This window comes from Lepisosteus platostomus, chromosome 5, assembly GCF_059453375.1.
Source record: "Lepisosteus platostomus isolate fLepPlt1 chromosome 5, fLepPlt1.hap1, whole genome shotgun sequence".
NCBI classification, from domain to species: Eukaryota; Metazoa; Chordata; class Actinopteri; order Semionotiformes; family Lepisosteidae; genus Lepisosteus; species Lepisosteus platostomus.
The window spans coordinates 54597132-54616037 of record NC_142615.1 but is presented as its reverse complement, the minus strand read 5'-3'; the positions used below and the strand labels follow the sequence as shown (position 1 = coordinate 54616037).

Below are 18906 nucleotides of genomic sequence, written 5' to 3'. Positions count from 1 at the left end.
TCCTACAGATTTTGTTAAATAGCCAGTGGATCTACAGAAGCTCAGGATGCCGTGAGACGTGCTACATTACTGCACTGTATCGGGGCTCCCGTGCAGCGGATTTTCGCCAACCTCCCTGGAGAAAAAGGTACATATGAACAGACTGTAGCTGCCTTAGACGCTTACTTTACACCGCGGAGAAATGTGGTTTTGGAACGGCATACATTTAGGCAGAGAACTTAGTCTCAGGACGAATCTGTTGATGCTTTTGTGACTGCACTAAGAGAACTGGCTAAATCTTGTGACTTTGGAGTATTGGAAACTGACATGTTAAGAGATCAACTTGTGGAAAAATGTGCGCATAAGAGACTATAAATTGCTGCAGGATGAAGGGCTGACTTTAGAAAGAGCTCTTACAGTCACTAGAATTCATGAAGCAGCTCAAGCAGAATCAAGAATGCTTTCTGACCACAGTGACAAAGTGACACTGAACTTTACAAACAAAGTTTACAAACAAAAGCCGAGCAGCAGGACGCAGTCATGCTAGAGATATAGAAGAACAGGGGACGGCTGACATTACTTGTTACAGGTGCGGACTAACAATGCACAAAGCAGATGAATGCGGAGCGTGAACAGCAAAATGTCTACACTGTAAGAAAACAGGACATTATGCACACGTCTGCAGAAAATCACGTCCGAGTTTAAGGACAGCAACATCAGAGATTGGAAGCTAGGGAGTTTCAGGTCTGTGTTTTTATTATAGGTTCAAGAAAGTCTGAATACCTTTGCAAGAAGTATTTCAGAATCCCACTCAAATCCAGTACGAATGCCGCATAAATCTGCATTGTACAATTAGTATACTGTTTGTCCGTTGAATCAAACACGCCTTATGAAGCATTTCTAAAACAGGAGAGATTGTTAGGGAATGCGTCTTCCTGTAAAAATAAAATGACTTCAAGGGCACTAGAAGCAGAGGTGTGAAAGCCTGCTCTACAGAAGAACTATAGCCAGAGATGCCAAAGAGGTCGAGATTTCACCACGTGAGAGAAAGCATCTCAGAAAAGGAAGTTGCGGTTGTTTCCACGCCTTATAAAACCACTAGGTCAAACAACAAGAGCTGAAGAGCCACTGTTGAGAGTAACGTGGCCGAGCGCTCTAAGGAGCTGGCTTAAACCTCCAGTCTCTTCAGGAGCATCTGTTGGAGTCACACTGCTACAGCGTATCTACTTGTTAAGTATCCCTTTTAAAGCTTGTCTCTCTTCACACCCATCTGCCGAATGATCGCCTTAGCATTGGGAAGGAACGTGCGCTTTGTACAGCCCCCGACTCCATGGTCTGATCACAAACAGATCGGGTGAGCTGTCAGTCCAGGTTGGAAGGAACGTTCGAAAGCACTAAAAATCTGACTTAGAAACGAGAAGACCGTGTTTTTTTAAACGAGTAAACGATAAAATAATATACTGCCTGCAAGACTATGTCAAGTTCAAGTTCAAGTTTAAAGTTCAAGTTCAAGTTTATTGTCATTATACTCATACACAGGTATATGGTATAACGAAATGCTATTTAGCAAGCTCTCGGACATAAGTAGTACAAAGAAGAAAACACAACAATAATACAATTGTATAACAAAAGAAAGACAGAGACAACAGCCGATGTGCAAAAAACAACAGGCAGCGTGCAAAACAACAAAAAGGTAACAGGTTATGTACAAAAACATGCATCAAAAGAATGAAATAAAGGGATAGAAATGATGGGGAGTGAGCTTTTGACATGTATGGTAGAGGTAGATTTTCAATGTGTGTTTGGGTTTTTGGTAAGAAAGAAGGCACCGTGAGGTTCAGATCATAGGTGAGAGGTGAGGAGAGAGTGAGAGAGGCTGGGAGTTTAATAGTTTGATAGTGCGGGGGTAAAAACTGTTTCTGAGTCTGGTAGTCCGGACCCGAATGCTCTGGTACCGTTTTCCATGTCATGCTAAACGCCACAAATTGTGTTTGTCCAGTCGTATCAATCATCCTAAAGTTACAGAAAATCGGATGCGACTGGTGCAATCAGCACACATTTTTTCAGGATAGTCGAGCGGTTTAAAACAGCAAATTCACAGCTTCGTGTCTTTTAAGCTTTGTGTTTCACTCTCCAAATAGAGGCAGGGGTTCAAATCCCACTCCCGACAGTCAGGCGTTTTACCCTGTCTTTTTTGCCTGCTTTTACACTGTTTCAGTCTTGTTGTGCTCGCTGACAATCACAGTACGAGGAAAACGGAGAAACTGCTTAGCAAAAACATAACGGACAGAAAAAAGCTTCATAAACATGTGAATGTGATTAGCAGCAGTAAGGTATGCATTCAAATGTTTAAGGCTGATTTATAACAGCAGCAAAAAAAAGGTGCAGCACAATGCAATTTGTGAGAATTCACGGGTTTTTATGCTGCTTGGACTTCTTTCAAGCCTATGAGGTGACCCCCGTTTTATTTTCATTTTCAAACTTCAGAACCGAATAACAAAAAGGTTTCATGTGTGACAGCATTCCGTTGCAAATACCGTTTCCACGATGTATTCAGCGACGGGAATGAAATATTTTAGTGCTGGCTCAAATGCGAGGAATTTCAGAAAAACCTGGAAAAGCAACACTTGCAGTAAATGACATATCTAAAGCGTGTAGTCAGCATGAACAGAACAACGCAATGCTCTGTAAAAACGATCTGAAGCCGCAATTACTCTTTTATCTCAGGTAGTTCATTCCGATACGATGTTTCCGCAGACTAAATGAAATGCCGAACTCCAAACATGTTGTTGCCATTATTGTACTCCTGCTGAAAGAAGAAAGAAAGAAAGGTGTCCTAAATGAACTTTGTCGCCCGTGGGAGATGTCAAGTGCATTGGACATGAAAAGTTCCCGATAAAACCCATTTCTGTACGTTTCTCTTAGTGTCGGGGCTCCTATTGAATGTAAAGGAGGCAACATGCTCAGCCAGCCGACTCAGCGCTAACTTAACGCAGGTGTCTCAGAGCGGAATTATTCAGAACAGGAGCCTCTACTTCTTTGTATACTGAGCTTTCGGGTGAACGTCAAAGTGAAAGACAAATTCGCAATTTTCACTTTTTGATTAAGGAACAAGAAAACACCATCCTTCAAACTGGATTCAGACCAGGGACATAAGACATACTCGCTGTTTTTTCTACAGTTTTAAGAGCTAGCAACTGAGCTATCGAGAGGTCTAAAATAAACGTTTTGTCACACGCGTAGCCCAATGTAGTGTAGTGTTCCTCTTTATTTAAATCCCAGTTCGACATCAAAATACTCACTCCCCATAGTCTCGTTTAGTAGAAGAAATGCAGGCTTCTACTCTATTAACGTCAAGAGTTCTTCTAAAACATTTGAAGGGATATCAGTGCAGGCGGAAATTGACTTTTTCTTTATGATTTGGTCATATGATTTTTCTTCATATGATTTGGTTTTGATTTTGAATCGTTATATTATTAAGTTTGTGCTTTCTCTGTTTTTATCGTATTGTGAACTTATTTTTTAAACAAATGCTTACAAAGGCAAACAGGGCACACAGTACAAGCTAAATACCCCAGACTGCGTGTAAAGTCCTCCTTGAGGTATGCTTTCAAAATAGCTGCACCAGGCACTTGGACACAGATAAACACAGGGATTTAAAATTCAGGAATATGAATGGTCAATTGCATACAGTTGGGTTTTTTACGTTTTGTATTTAGCGATTTGTGTATAAATCTTTTAACAATTCATTAAAATGCTAACAATATGTAAAATAAAAACAACAGCAGCGTTAAATGCCGGGGAGACGGGCAGTTTTTTTTTACAATCAGATTCCAATCTCTAATGCTGTGTTTGAGAGCTGTGTGTGAGAGCTTACTGTACATACCTTTCCTTTTCTCACATTTTCTGAAAACTATTCCAAAGGGGCACCTGTCACGGACGTCCAAAGGGACTAGCCATGGGGAGTAGGAGAGCGGAAAAAGACCCATATGCGTAGCGGCGAGACGGGAAAAAGGCCCGGGCTCATTAGTGCAAAGAGTTCAGGAATGCCGTAAAGAAACCTATGCCTTCTCGGCCTTTTGGCTAAGATCAAGTTCAAGTGGCATGCCCGCAGTTCTTGTCTTTCCAAAGGTCTAGAAGGCGATCGAAGATTCTGAAGAGTGCTTGAGCTGGTATCGCTCTAGGTTGAGCCTAGGGGGTTAAGGCCAAGCAGCAGCTGAGCTGGGTGGGATCCGGCAGTAACGTTCTCTCTCTCTGCTCTCTCCTCTCCTCTCCCCTCCCCCTTTCTCTTGCTCTGCCTCCTTGGCCTCTTGGCTGGAAGTGGGTACACGTGGCCTGCCCGCGGTGCTTGCTTTCTTCCTCGAGACTCGGAAGCGCTATCCGCTCCCTCTCTCTCTCGCTCTCTCTCTCTCTCTCCCTCTCTCTCTGCCTCCTTGGCCTCTTGGCTGGGAGTAGGTACACGTGGCCTGCCCGCGGTGCTTGCTTTCCACCTCGAGGCTCGGAAGCGCTATCCGCTCCCTCTCTCTCTCGCTCTCTCTGCCTCCTTGGCCTCTTGGTTGGGAGCAGGTACACGTGGCCTGCCCGCGGTGCTTCCTTTCCACCTTGAGACTCGGAAGCGCTATCCGCTCCCTCTCTCTCTCGCTCTCTCTCTCTCTGCCTCCTTGGCCTCTTGGCTGGGAGCAGGTACACGTGGCCTGCTCGCGGTGCTTGCTTTCCACCTTGAGACTCGGAAGCGCTATCCGCTCCCTCTCTCTCTCACTCTCTCTCTCTCTGCCTCCTTGGCCTCTTGGCTGGGAGCAGGTACACGTGGCCTGCCCGCGGTGCTTCCTTTCCACCTTGAGACTCGGAAGCGCTATCCGCTCCCTCTCTCTCTCGCTCTCTCTCTCTCTGCCTCCTTGGCCTCTTGGCTGGGAGCAGGTACACGTGGCCTGCTCGCGGTGCTTGCTTTCCACCTTGAGACTCGGAAGCGCTATCCGCTCCCTCTCTCTCTCACTCTCTCTCTCTCTGCCTCCTTGGCCTCTTGGCTGGGAGCAGGTACACGTGGCCTGCCCGCGGTGCTTCCTTTCCACCTTGAGACTCGGAAGCGCTATCCGCTCCCTCTCTCTCTCTCTCTCTCTGCCTCCTTGGCCTCTTGGCTGGGAGCAGGTACACGTGGCCTGCTCGCGGTGCTTGCTTTCCACCTTGAGACTCGGAAGCGGTATCCGCTCCCTCTCTCTCTCACTCTCTCTCTCTCTGCCTCCTTGGCCTCTTGGCTGGGAGCAGGTACACGTGGCCTGCCCGCGGTGCTTCCTTTCCACCTTGAGACTCGGAAGCGCTATCCGCTCCCTCTCTCTCTCGCTCTCTCTCTCTCTGCCTCCTTGGCCTCTTGGCTGGGAGCAGGTACACGTGGCCTGCCCGCGGTGCTTGCTTTCTTCCTTGAGACCCGGAAGCACTTTCCGCTCTCCTCTCTCTCTCTCCTCCTGCGCCTGCACCTAGCTGGGCTTTGCCCACAAGGACAAAGGCCAGGGCTCCCTCGCTGCTCCCTTTGCTCTCTCTCTTTCCCTCCTTTTTTTTTTTTTTTCTCCCTCAGAGATGGCAGACAAGAGGACATTGATCCGGTTCCACTGGACAAAGAAGACGGAGCCGATGCCGACTGCAAAGGCCTTCTTTATGACCTTCCTGCGAGGGATCTTGCAGTTGGTGGCCGGAGATCTCTACTGCCTCCAGGACAACAAGGCAGAGAGATACATGGAGGCCTACATGGCTACGGACGCATCGTACGAAAAGGCAACGAGACTGATCAGGGAGAAAGGTAAGCACCCTGGTTTCTCTGATTACAGGCCGGAGCCGATGAGGAAGACGAATCAGAGGACCATCACGGTTTGCACATACAATCCCTACGTACCAGCGGAACGGGTAACAGCGTACCTAGGGAGGTATGTAACCGTGGTGGGAAAACCGACAGAGGTCAGGGACAAAGGCGTCTGGTACGGCAAACGCCAGTACCGAGTCCTCCTGAAGGAGGACCCAGAGGGCGTTAACGGTTTCCAGCACCCCCCGGCTCGCTTCAACATCGGAGCCGACAGGTGGTACCTCTACTACCCCAAGATGCCGGATTTTTGCAGCAAGTGCAGACAGTCCGGCCACAAGACAAACACATGTGACATCGTCAGATGTCACAACTGCAATGAGGACGGGCACCTGGCAAAAACCTGCCGGGCAGCCAAAAAGTGCGACGGATGCGGCGCCGAGGGACACCTCCTTCGCCAATGCAAGGTAAGCAAACCTTCGTTTGCGCAGGTGGTGGAAGCCGGCAGGCAGAAACCGGTCTCCAGACAAAGGGAGAGGGCTGAGAACAAAGAACCCGCACCTCCCCCGCTGAGAACCGAAACTGCCGAGGCCACACCCCCAGCCGCATCGGTGCCACAAGATGGCCGCCAGGAAGAGGGACAAGATGGCCGACCGGAGGAAGGGCCCTGGATAACTCCCAGCAAAAAGGGAAAGCGATAGCGGGAGAAGAGACCCAGGGTGGACCCACTTTCAGAAGGACAGAAAAAAAGAGTGGTAAGGGAAAACCGTTTCCTCGTCCTAGAGGAAATGGAACTTTCTTCCCTCGAGGCCCAGGAACAACCGGAGGAGGCTCCCCAGGAAACGGAACCCCCCTCCCCCGAGTCCCACGGACAAAAGGAGGAGGCAGCCCAGGAAGAGGTAACCCCCTCCCCCGAGGCCCAGGGACAACAGGAAGAGGCATCACAGGAAGTTGGAACCCCCTCCCCCGAGGCCCAGGAACAACAGGAAGAGGCAGCCCAGAAATTGGAGCCCCCTTCCCCCGAGGCCCAGGAGAAACTGGAGGCCCCCGAAACTCCCGGAGAAAGGGAAGAAAGAAGCCTTCCCGAAGTGGTGGCGGAGAGTATCCTCGAGGACGACGAGGATTATTTCGAAGCCGCCCTGGAGCCCGGACTGATGGTAGGGCTGGACCTGTCCAGCATGTTTACATTTCAGTCCCCAGCGAAACCTGGAGGGAGCCCAGCATATTCCCCCCAGGACCCGAACGAGAGGAGTTACATCTAGGCTAAACAGTGCCCAGATGTAGACTCCCAAGTTTCAACTGTAAGTACAGAGAGGAGGTTTAACTTTCACTAGTTTAACCATGACTGTGAAACTAACCTTCCTAACAACTAACGTGAGAGGGCTGAGAGACCCAGTGAAAAGACGGGGAGTCTTTCATGATCTGGCCTCAAAGTCTTTCTCAGTTTGTTTCTTACAGGAGGTCCACCTGAAGGATGAAAGCGACAAGCTGACATTCACCAGGGAATGGACGAAGGGAGAATCATGCTGGAGCGTAGGAGGGGTCCACTCTTCCGGAGTGGGAATTCTCCTCGGAAACCCAGAGATGACGCTGGTTTCCTCCTTCTCGGTGGTGCAGGGCCAGATCCTGGTCGCAGACATCGACTGGAGGGGGCAGAAGTTGAGAGCAATTAACGTCTATGCTCCAACAGAACCCTCTATCCTGAAGGAAGTGTTTGCTGACCTGGCCAGCTGCTGCACCACCAACAGACAGATGGTGCTCGGCGGGGACTTCAACGTCGACCGGGAGAAGGGGAGCGACGCTAGCTCGGCAGAGCTGGAGTCGCTACTCAAGCAGTTCTCCCTGGTAGACGGCTTCAGACGGTGCCGCCCTAAAGACGCCGGAACGACCTGGAAAAACTCCCGGGGAGTGTGCAGCCGCCTGGACTACATCTTCCTGCACACGACCTGCTCCCTGGAGTCGGCGACGGTGTCCCCGGCGTGGTATTCCGAACACGGTCGCTTGACGGTGGTGGCTAACACCAGCCTGCCGGCATTCGGTCGTGGGTACTGGAAGCTAAACTGGGAGATACTGGAGGAAGACGACTTCAGGGCACTGTTCCGGAAAGACTACGCGAGCTGGGTTGATCTGAGAGACGGCTACAGCTCCGTGGTGGAATGGTGGGAGTCGGTGAAGGACGGGACCCGAACCCTGGCGCAGACGTACTGCAGACGGAAGGCGGCCAGGGAGAGGAAGGAAGCTGCACGTCTCCAGAGGCAACTCGAGGAGGAGTACAGCTCGGCTAACGGGGGAGGAGCCTTCAATTCAGCCCGGGCACGGGACCTGAAGGAGAGGCTCCGCAAACTGCACACCGAGAAAGCCAAGGCTTTCCTGGTCAAGGCACAAAGGGAGCATTATGAAATAATGAAATCTGTTCCTCCTATTTCTTCAACCAGGTCCGGGGAGCCCAGAAAAAGAGGGTGATCCACAGCCTGAGACGGGGAGATGGAGAGGAAGTGCTGGACGAGAACGACAAAGTAGAAGCGGCCACCGCTTTCTACACGGAGCTCTTTTCAGAAAAGCAGACGGAGGTGGAGGCAGGCGATGCTTTTCTGGAGGGGCTGAAGGCACGAGTACCGGAGGAGGTGAGGGAGGACTTGGAGGGTCCGATAACGGCCGAGGAGCTGAAGGCGGCGTGCTTGTCCATGGAGAATGGCAAGGTGCCGGGGCCGGACGGACTCCCCAAGGAATTCTACACCTGCTTCTGGGACACCCTGGCGGCAGATCTGGTGGAAGTGGTGCAGGAGATCTTCCGCCGGGGGAAACTCGGAGACACCATGAGGGAGGGCGTCATCTCCCTGCTCTTCAAGGGAGGAGACGCCGCCGACCTCAAAAACTGGAGGCCGATCACGATGCTCTGCGTGGACGTAAAGATCCTGTCCAAGCTCCTGACCGGCAGACTGAGAACCGCCCTCCCCCACATCATCCACATCATCCACAGACCAGAACCTCCAGCTGACCAGAGACGCCATCGCCTGGGCCGAGGACCGGAACGTGCCCATGATGGTGGTCAGCCTGGACCAGGAGAAAGCCTTCGACAGAGTGAACCACAGCTATCTGTTCAGGGTGCTGGAACGCTTCGGTTTCGGAGAGAGTTTCAGCCGCTGGATTCAGATTCTGTACTCTGACGTGGGCAGCAGAGTGAACGTGAACGGAATCCTGGGGGATTTCATTCCCCAGGAATCCAGAGTACGACAGGGCTGCCCCCTTTCACCCCTTCTCTATGTTCTCTTCACAGAGCCCTTAGCAGAGGCGGTGAAACGGGACCCCGTCATCGACGGCCTGGAGATACCGGGAGGCGCGGGGGAAACCCTGAAGATCTCCCAGTACGCCGACGACACAACGCTGTTCCTGAGGTCGGACAGGGGGTTGAGGAGGGCCCTGCAGGTCATGGAGCAATACTCCAGAGCCTCGGTGTCGAAGCTCTACCGCCGAAAGAGCAAACTGAAGTTCTTCGGGCCCTGGAAGCACAGGACGACGGCGCCGGAGGGTCTCGAGCTCTGCACGGAGCCCCTCAGAATACTGGGGGTTTCCTTCCAGAGCCAGGACAACGAGACCAACAACTGGACCGAGAGGATCGCCAGGGTGAACGCCAAGCTGGGTCTGTGGAAAACGCGGTCGCTGTCCTACACAGGGAAAGTGATGGTGTTGAAAGCAGACGTCCTGCCGGCTTTGGTTTACCTGGCGGTGGTGTACCCGCTGCCGGCTAGACTCAGACGAGCGCTGCAAGGGATGATCTTCGACTTCGTCTGGGGCGGGAGGTACGAGTACATCACGAGAAACCGGATGTGTCAGCCGGTCGAGGAAGGGCGTCGAGATGTCCCACATTTCCCCCTGAAACTCGACTGCATCTTTTACTGCAACCTCTGTCGGGCGCTGCGGGAGCCCATCGGCCACAAGTACCAGTACTTTGTCAGGCTGTGGCTCTCCATCCCGATGAGGCACTTGGTCCAGTGGTCAAACACTGGGCCCAAGGCAGAGAGGCGACCACAGTTCTACACCCACGCTGTCAAGTGGAGCAGGAGGTACGAGGCCACGAGACAGCCAGAGCTCTGCACCAACCACAGAGCTCTGTACAAAGAGGTGAGGGGGCATCTGGTCGCCGACGAAAGGCTGCAAGTTCCCAGACAAGTCTGGGAAAGGACGCAGCCTAAAGAACTGGACAACGAACTGAAGGACCTCAACTGGATGGCCGTACACAAGAGACTGGCTACCAGAGAGGTCCTCTACAGACACTTGCTTACCAGGAACCCGCATTGCCCCCGGGACACGTGTTTCGTCGAGGAGACTCAGGAGCACGTGTTCTGGAGCTGCCCCTTCGCCAAGGCGGTGTGGGGCAGAATGGACAACACCATGCAACTCCTGGGGACGGGTGCGGTGCTCAGTTACCAGTACATTCTGCTGGGGCTGGCACCTACCGGACTGGACAGAGGGACGCAGTTCCTGATATGGCTGCTGCTGTCCCTCACAAAAAAAGGCCTGTGGGACGCGAGGAACAATCTCATCCGGCACAACATCGAGTGGGGAGCGAGAGAGCTGGAGGAGAGGATCCTGGCGGACCTCAGGAGAAGGATGAAGCGCGACATTGCTAAATGGGGTTTCCCCACGGCAAAGGAGCACTGGAAAGGCCTATGGACCCGGTACAGGGATTAATGGTTTACAGCAAACAGTAGGGTTTGGAGGGACTCTCATAATAGCGCAAATCCGCCCACCCTTGCAAAGATTGATAACAGACAATCACCGCCGTTCCGCCGTTGTTTTAATTATGTGAAGTGATGATGTGTGAGATGTTTTCTTTTTGAGATGTGTTTTTTTCAGAATAAAGTATATTTTATAACAAAAAAAAAATATGCGAGCTTATTGCCTCCTACGGGCTCTGTATTTGTTAGCGATACAAGACCGGCCATGGAGAAATGAAGTGAGGAGGGTGTGTACATTAAAAGGCTCATAGCGTCCCTGGAAGGGCTCAAACCACCACCCTTTTTGTTAACAACTGAGCCACAAAGACGCATGTACAGCTTAATACTTCTCGGTCTCAGTGAAAGTGATACACTCCGTAAAATTTCCAGAGATTCATTTATTTTAAAAGGAAAATCACCAACAGCGGCCGAGATCTACTGGAGTTTTTTCATTCTATACTGCGATTTCTGAAGGGTACCCTGTGAAAATACGAGTTTTGACGAGAAGAGATGGACATATAAGGTCAAAAGGCTTGGGGAATTGAACTTTAAGGTGAAGACTGCGGGTTCAGTAGCAGCAGAACCTGATCAGTATCAGTTGACTCCGATATACTTTGAAAATGAACTTGGGGATTTAGAGTCAGACGTGCTACCGTTGCACCATGGGGTACTTAATTTAAAAAAATAGAAAAAACAATCAGTGTTCCTGGATCTGTAATTGAGAACAACACCTACACAAGAGCTGCGCAGGAAGAATAAAATGTGGTCTGGGAAGAAAAGACTCTCTTCGGAAGAGCTGCGCTCTTCACAGATTTTTCTTTGTGAAGCTCATTTGTCTCCTTTGGGGAATTCAAAGGCACAGACAGCCGTGACTTCATGGCCCAATGGTAGCATGTCTGACGCCAGATCAGGAGGCTGTGTGTTCAAATCATGTCGAGGTCAGCTGTTACTTTTTCAGGTTCTGCTGGTCCTGAACACGGAATTCACACCATGCAGTTGAGTTCTATCTGTACACCACATAGATAATCTAAACAAAATAGAGCAGTACAGGACACGCAGTGTGGAGCTCACACAGGCTTACAGTCTCCAGCATTGGAGTGAAGGGGAAAAAAAGAACTTTGTTTTTTTTTTTAAGTGAAAAGGCACAGTTCACATCTGCTTAACATCACGTCCAACTTTAGAGACAGCTACATCAGATAATGGAATCCCGGAAGTTTCAGATAACTTTTTTTAATACAGGTTCAAGCAAACCTGAAAGTTAATGTGTTTCCGGACACTTTTGTTTTATTAAAAAGTGTCTGAAGCCTGAAAATGTAATTTGAAAAAAAAAACCGCTATTGGACATTAGCAGCTGCTTTTTGTAACGATTTGCTATTTCATGCTGGAAAACAAAGGAAACAGACCCAACGTTTGCTTTCAGGTGCGGTTCATTACATAATATACATTATTACTGAGGAGCTTGAATAAAATTTACACGAGCCAGGTAGAAGTCGAACCTACAATCTTATGATCCGAAAACAGACGCGTTGTTTATTAAACCGCTGGCATTTCACATGACCTGAATTCCCCCATAGGGTGCTCAGCGTCGCTACTAGTAATGCACCGCTCCGTCTAAAATTTCAAAGTGAGAAACATGTGTTTTCTGATTTTTTAGGAGTTTTAAAATATAATCTCTTTAAATCAGACAAGGGGTTTATGTTTCGCACTGAAATTCCGATTGACTGAGAATTCAAAGAAAGACTGTTTTCTTCCACAACACCGTAAAATTATCACATCCACCAAACTCTCCAACCTCTCCAGACCTTGACCGGGGTAAAGTTAGCTCGAAGTTCGAAAACGATTTTGGCACGCCTGTAGCGCTTTCACGAAACCTCTTAGAGTTGCGAGAATGCTTGTTTTGTGTATAAAATACATTGTGGATGCTTTCTCAGCCTTTACTTTGTCGTTTTTATGACATTTTTTTGACCAAGCACGAATATTCTTTTGTCCATATCTTCGCGATGGAAGCACAGAATGCTGTCAAACCAAATGCATTTTAAAGACCACGACTTGTGGATATTTCCACACCCTTTATATCAAACTATCAGTGAGCTAATTATCTTTTTTAAAACCTCCGGTTTTTCATCGATGCGTAATTACGCACGAACTGGAACCCGGGGGACCGCTGTGTGCACACGTTCACAACGCGAGAAATACTGTTCAATACGGCTTCGTGCGAAAAACCGGTATATGACCATAGGAAGCAGAACAGCGCAGTCTCCAATTACCCAGACTGTAAGCACGGGAATAAAGCTTTGTTTGATTTCTGAAACCCTTCCTTTACGTCCTGTTTTCATTCAGGTAAGGGTCAACTATATTCACAATACTACTGACAGCAGGAAGATAAAAATATTCTTTACTCAGCAGCTTATTAAAAACAGCTCCCATGATGTTCATACCGACTTTTTACACAGAACACTGACACAGCTTTGCGTTCTGAATCTCTTTTTCTCTTGCTTTTATTTAATGTGGCACAATGCACTGGGATAGGGGTATTCTGTTCACAAACCAATAGCATTTAAACCACAGCACCCACAATGCTGCAGGTAAGTGTTTTGCACACTAAGCAGGTCATCTGACTATTCCCAGCTTTGTTTTGGGTTATGGAACCTTTATTTTTTTATGATTTTCTGAAGATAACACTACAGGTGGGATGGGTGGGTTGTCTTCATGGCTCAATAGCATTTCAAATACAGCACCCACACTGCTGAAACCAAGTGTTTTACACACCAGACAGGCCCCCGAACCTCATACAACCTTACTGTGGCTGTGGCCCCTGTCTTTATTTTGTAATGAGTTTCTGAAGATAACACTACAGGTAATACACTGGGACAGGTGGGTCGTCTTCATGGCTCAATAGCATTTCAAATACAGCACCCACTCTGCTGAAACCAAGTGTTTTACACACCAGACAGGCCCCCAAACCTCATACAACCTTACTATAGCTGTGGCCCCTTTCTTTAATTTTTTATGATTTTCTGAAGATTACACTACAGGTAATACACTGGGACGGGTGGGTCGTCTTCATGGCTCAATAGCATTTCAAATACAGCACCCACTCTGCTGAAACTAAGTGGTTTACACACCAGACAGGCCCCCAAACCTCATACAACCTTACTGTAGCTGTGGCCCCTTTCTTTAATTTTTTATGATTTTCTGAAGATTACACTACAGGTAATACACTGGGACGGGTGGGTCGTCTTCATGGCTCAATAGCATTTCAAATACAGCACCCACTCTGCTGAAACCAAGTGTTTTACACACCAGACAGGCCCCCAAACCTCATACAACCTTACTGTAGCTGTGGCCCCTTTCTTTAATTTTTTATGATTTTCTGAAGATTACACTACAGGTAATACACTGGGACGGGTGGGTCGTCTTCATGGCTCAATAGCATTTCAAATACAGCACCCACTCTGCTGAAACCAAGTGTTTTACACACCAGACAGGCCCCCAAACCTCATACAACCTTACTGTAGCTGTGGCCCCTTTCTTTAATTTTTTATGATTTTCTGAAGATTACACTACAGGTAATACACTGGGACGGGTGGGTCGTCTTCATGGCTCAATAGCATTTCAAATACAGCACCCACTCTGCTGAAACCAAGTGTTTTACACACCAGACAGGCCCCTGAACCTCATACAACCTTACTGTGGCTGTGGCCCCTGTCTTTATTTTGTAATGAGTTTCTGAAGATAACACTACAGGTAATACACTGGGATAGGGGGGTGCTATTCATGAGTCAAAAGCTTCATCACAACATCTGAAAATTTTAGATTTTACATTCTTTTTATTTCCCATGTTTCGTTTAGTTTTTTCCTAATTTCACATTTTAAATAAGCTATATCTGTAATCACAATGAAGGTGTGGTATGCAGTCTTGATGATGTGACTGTGTAACCATCAGGCACGAAGGAGAGAAAAACAAAAAACTCCAAAGGAGAAAAAAAATCTCTGGGGGTCCAAGGCCTGATGGTTGACCTCCCCTCCAGGTCCTGGTTGTGTATGACAAGTAGTTACTAGAAACAGTTCACATGCACAACCATGCAGATTGACACGGTGAATTCTATTTCATATATTATGTGAGACTAGATGTTAATGTTGAGTGTGTCCCATCCACTGGGTTGAGCAGTACAGGATCTTGAGTTTTGTAGGCTGGGTTCCTTGCTTCAGAAATCCAGGAGGATCCCTTGTCATGGGGGACGGAGCTCAATATCAACCAAAGGCACCGAAGAGAGAACAGTGGCAGGCATGGTGTGGAGAAAAAAAAAGGGTTAGACACAGAAAAAACAATTGCAACGTGGTTGTCTACTTACCCACTTGATATCTATGTTTCTGCACCTCCTAAAGAATTAGATCACTTGGGATAAAGAAGACTACAGAGACGATGTAGAAGACTACAGCATTGTTAAATATGCTTGTAGGTATGGGGCATCCTTAAAAAGGTCTGACATATATTTCCACAATTTAGGGGCTGTGTGCCTAAATGCTCTGCTACGTGCTTGCTATTGTTAACATAATCTGTTCATTGATCTAGACAGCATCCTACAACTACCTTAACCTTACTGTAAGAAAAGTATCACTTTGGTGTCTAGGCTGTTCTTTTTCATGAGTCTCCACTCCTGGAGATGTACATGGTACGATATTGAAAGCCAGTGGGGTTCGGACTTCGATGATGCAATTGTGTTTTATTGTTCCGGTTAGAATCCTTTTAGCACTGTGCCCTGTCTGAAGGTAGATAGAGTACTGTTTTGGAAACCTAATAAAAAGGAATCACCCTAGATACACTTCTATTTGATAGAAGCCATTTTTCTTTGATCTTTCTCACAACGGAGTGGAATTTCTTGATTAATCTATCTTACTAGGATGGATACAATTTTATCTGGAAATCTTTCACATAAATCATGTCATGGTGACATACTGTCGTTTTACATTTCTTTGCACTACTACAGTGATGTTAACAGTGTGTAGTGATCATATTTAAAAGGGACTGTGTTGTGTCATGATTAACTTTTTTACTGTTTTCATACAGACTTTGTTTGGTTTCTGGCAATAGATAACAAATGGTTTCTAGTGATTTTGTGTTCTAGTGTTTTTCATTATTGTTTGGCAAAGTGTACGAAAGTTTACTCTTACCCAAGATAAAATTTTTGGGGGGATATTGAAACTTGTACTTACGTGTCTTTTGGAGGTGAATTCTGCTGAGAACACGTTGACAGTCTTCTTGAGTTTCCAGCATGTCTTTTATGTAATGCTCGGGAGTAGGGGGTGGATGCTCACTCATCAACAGTGCCTGAAATATAAAACCGTAAGAAGGGTTACGAACTGCAAAGGATCCAAGGAGTATAAATGGGTCACAAATCAAGATCTAGGTATTTGCACAATTTGCCAGATCTCTCTTAATCAAACTCCTTTTTTCTTACTTTGTGTTTTTACAGCAAGACGTTATATTGTTTCTGTGCTAAATGGCAAGCTCTTTTAGGTGTTCATGGTTGTGTCTTTGTTTCTATACTATTGGAAAGAAACCTAGTAAGTGATTTGATGCATCCATGTCTAATCATTAATCTGACACAGTAATTCTATCTTTGAGATGCCTGTGTCATGTAATAAATTGCACAGATTATCAGTAATCTTTTATGTGTGCCTTCTTTGGTGTGTTTTTTGAAAAGTTATCTCTAATTTATAGAACCATTAATGCCAGAAGACAAGCCTGCAATCCAAACTTCTTAACAATAACAAACAATTATAACGTCCACTGAAATATGTCATCCTACTGTATGTTTCTGCTGAATCTAAAACTACATGTCCTGCTTAAAAAACCCTTTCATAGTGATAGTTTGCATGCAGAGCATACTCACCAAACTGGGGTTGGCAAAATGTACATATCCATGTTACTTCATTCTTTGCGCTTTCATACTCTTCTTTTGAGATGCACAATTCATGGAACCAGTTTTCACAACTGTCACACTGAATCTACACGGACAGTAAACCTTATATCAGTTCAGCTATCACCTTTCACTGGCATGTTTTGTTATTATGTGCTTACATTACACATACAGATAGAGATGATGTTCACTTACCCAGTTTGTCTGCCGCACTGGTGTTTCTCCACACATCAGGCACATGACCTGGAGAGGAGCTATAATAAACATGCCAAATAGACTGATTTTTCCAATGTTATCTACAGATCATTGTTGCATAATTGAAGACAGTTTGATAGAGACCTTTTCGTATGCACTTTCCTGATTAGGTGTTCTACTGCTTCTTAAACCGCACATTGTCATGTCTCAGAATACTCCTGTCAACACCTGTTACCCTTTTTTGCGTCAGCGTGTGTTGCTATGATTTTAAGGGGGCACATGATAACACAGCTATCATGTTTCAGTTTGCTTTGCTTCACTATGGGCAATTTAGACCCACACTTTTCCCAGACAATGGTTGTGTCAACCACGACGAAGGCCAAAGTGTCATTGAATTTTAACTGTGTGAAATGTGATTTAATTAACTTTTCATCACTGTGTTATATAGTACAAAAAGAATACCCAAATGAGTTCTGCATATAAATAAATTGAGAATCTTTTTCATCCAGACTTGTTACAGAGAGAGAACATGCTTCAGGAAAATAATATACACCAAGAAACGTAGGCAATGAGGATCAAATGGTACAATACCTGAAGCCTCAAGAATTCTGATTGACAGGTCTTCCCGCAACTTTCTCATTTCTTTGGCACTGCTGTTTATTTCGATATATGTTGGAATATCCGGGAAATTGTTAATGATGTCTGCGCCCATCTAACAGACAAAAGTTTGTTTCAATTATTTCCCTAAAAATCTCTCATACAATAGTTTTAAGTCCAAAATTTTGGCGTGGAAAGGTTATGCTGACCTGCATCACAAAGACCCCACAGCTTGAGGCATCTGCTTGCCTGGTGTGACCAATCACGCTTGGGTGCCAGTTGATATTCAACCAGTCTTCTTTTCCTAGGACATTCCTTCGCATCTTAAAAAAGTCCCTGTGAATCAAAACAATAGGTTATTGATAAATGAGGAAATATTTGTCATGCTGAACTTGAACCTGAAATGTATGTGTGCCCCTGCAGAATTTCACCACGAAACTAATGCTTGATTTCTTACCTGAACCTTTTTGCCGCTGCAGTGGAGTCTCCCATCTCATCACTCCCCATAGGGTCGACCACAAAGACTTTCTGGGATGGAGCATACAGATACTGCAAGAAACAAAGGGCCCATCATCAGACATGAAGTTGCATTTAATGTGGGGCCAGACACACAGGCAGTTTCAGGAGTTTTATGTTGTTTAAACAAAGGTTTTTAATATTTGAATATTTTATATATATAATATTTATATTTATATATTATTTAACATTTAATATTTTGCAAACCTCGGCAAAGACAGTCAGGAAATGACTTAACAGTACTTTTTTTCCTACATGACACTTTGACTTGTTTGGTTGTCTGTTCATTACACAGCAGTATTCACAATAATAATTTAGGAAAAGTGCACTGTCACCATTGCCTTGGACACTCACTATCAATGTCCACCTTTTTTAACAGGAGAGGAACACATACATTGTGACTTTGTAATTTTTTTAGATGCAACAAGGATAATCACTTGAACTGTAATGGTTCCAGGTGTAATTATAAACCTACGCTGTTTTGGATTACCTGCACCACACTTACCAACAATTTCCAGTGGACACCAGTGTTAAAAAAGCTAATAATGGCTTCATAGTTTTCAAAGTTGACCTGTAATGAAAAGAATGACAAGATTAGTACAACAGGCTGCCTCACAGGGATGGTGTGCTACCTTTGAATTTTGATTTCTGACTATAAAGGTAGTTTCTTTAGGCAGCACCATGGGCACAGTTGTGACCTGTTTTGATTGCTTGTAGCTCTCCTTGTTTCTCTATTGATAAAACAATCATCAGTTAGTGAAAAACCATGTTTGCCCCCTCACTAATGTAATCCATCAACATTTGTGTTTGATGTCCTTACCTTGGACAAACGTTGTCTAGCCATGCGCTCTCTATTCCCACTCATGATTACACCAGTTGTGTAGTGGTTCATTAGGAAAATCTTCTTCCCCAAGTCCATGGATTCTTTCGCTACTTGAAAGTAACACTCAATGGTCTTATGGAAAAAGCAAACACAATTGAAGAAGATGTGATTTCACGCACTCACACACATTTGATTACACAAAAGCTCAGAAACCTTAACAAATGCATGCAATCAAACACTTTCATCTTACCTCGCCTATGAGCCACTCATCTGGTTTCAGAGACACAAACTCCGAGTGTCTGAGAATATATGTGTCTGCACTGTGCATGGATGGCAAAACTGCAACCATTAATTCACTCGGATTGA

At 46.4% G+C, this 18906-nt stretch overlaps 4 protein-coding genes across 4 annotated transcripts in view; 2 read left to right on the top strand and 2 right to left on the bottom strand.

The window, feature by feature from the left end:
* Positions 1 to 18906, top strand: part of LOC148669375 (antigen WC1.1-like) — a 590051-nt gene that overhangs the window by 158726 nt on the left and 412419 nt on the right. The window lies entirely within an intron of this gene.
* Positions 1 to 18906, top strand: part of LOC148669398 (uncharacterized) — a 469383-nt gene that overhangs the window by 191670 nt on the left and 258807 nt on the right. The window lies entirely within an intron of this gene.
* Positions 1 to 18906, bottom strand: part of LOC148669520 (uncharacterized) — a 97072-nt gene that overhangs the window by 14026 nt on the left and 64140 nt on the right. The window lies entirely within an intron of this gene.
* Positions 14296 to 18636, bottom strand: LOC148669528 (uncharacterized). Its single transcript, XM_088632684.1, has 8 exons — positions 18538 to 18636; positions 18223 to 18288; positions 17659 to 17750; positions 17411 to 17537; positions 17196 to 17316; positions 16605 to 16663; positions 16383 to 16497; positions 14296 to 15817 (listed from the first exon to the last, which is right to left on the bottom strand). The coding sequence occupies exons 1-8, from the start codon at positions 18634 to 18636 to the stop codon at positions 15801 to 15803; spliced, it is 696 nt and encodes a 231-aa protein (XP_088488810.1). The 3' UTR covers positions 14296 to 15800.

Coding starts and splice junctions, on each gene's coding strand:
- LOC148669528 (XM_088632684.1), bottom strand. CDS start 18,636: ATGGACTTGGGGAAGAAGATTTTCCTAATGAACCACTACACAACTGGT. Junction 17,751..18,222: donor GTGTCCACTGGAAATTGTTG/GTAAGTGTGGTG, acceptor TGTTTCTTGCAG/TATCTGTATGCTCCATCCCA. Junction 16,498..16,604: donor CAGTGCGGCAGACAAACTGG/GTAAGTGAACAT, acceptor CTGTCCGTGTAG/ATTCAGTGTGACAGTTGTGA.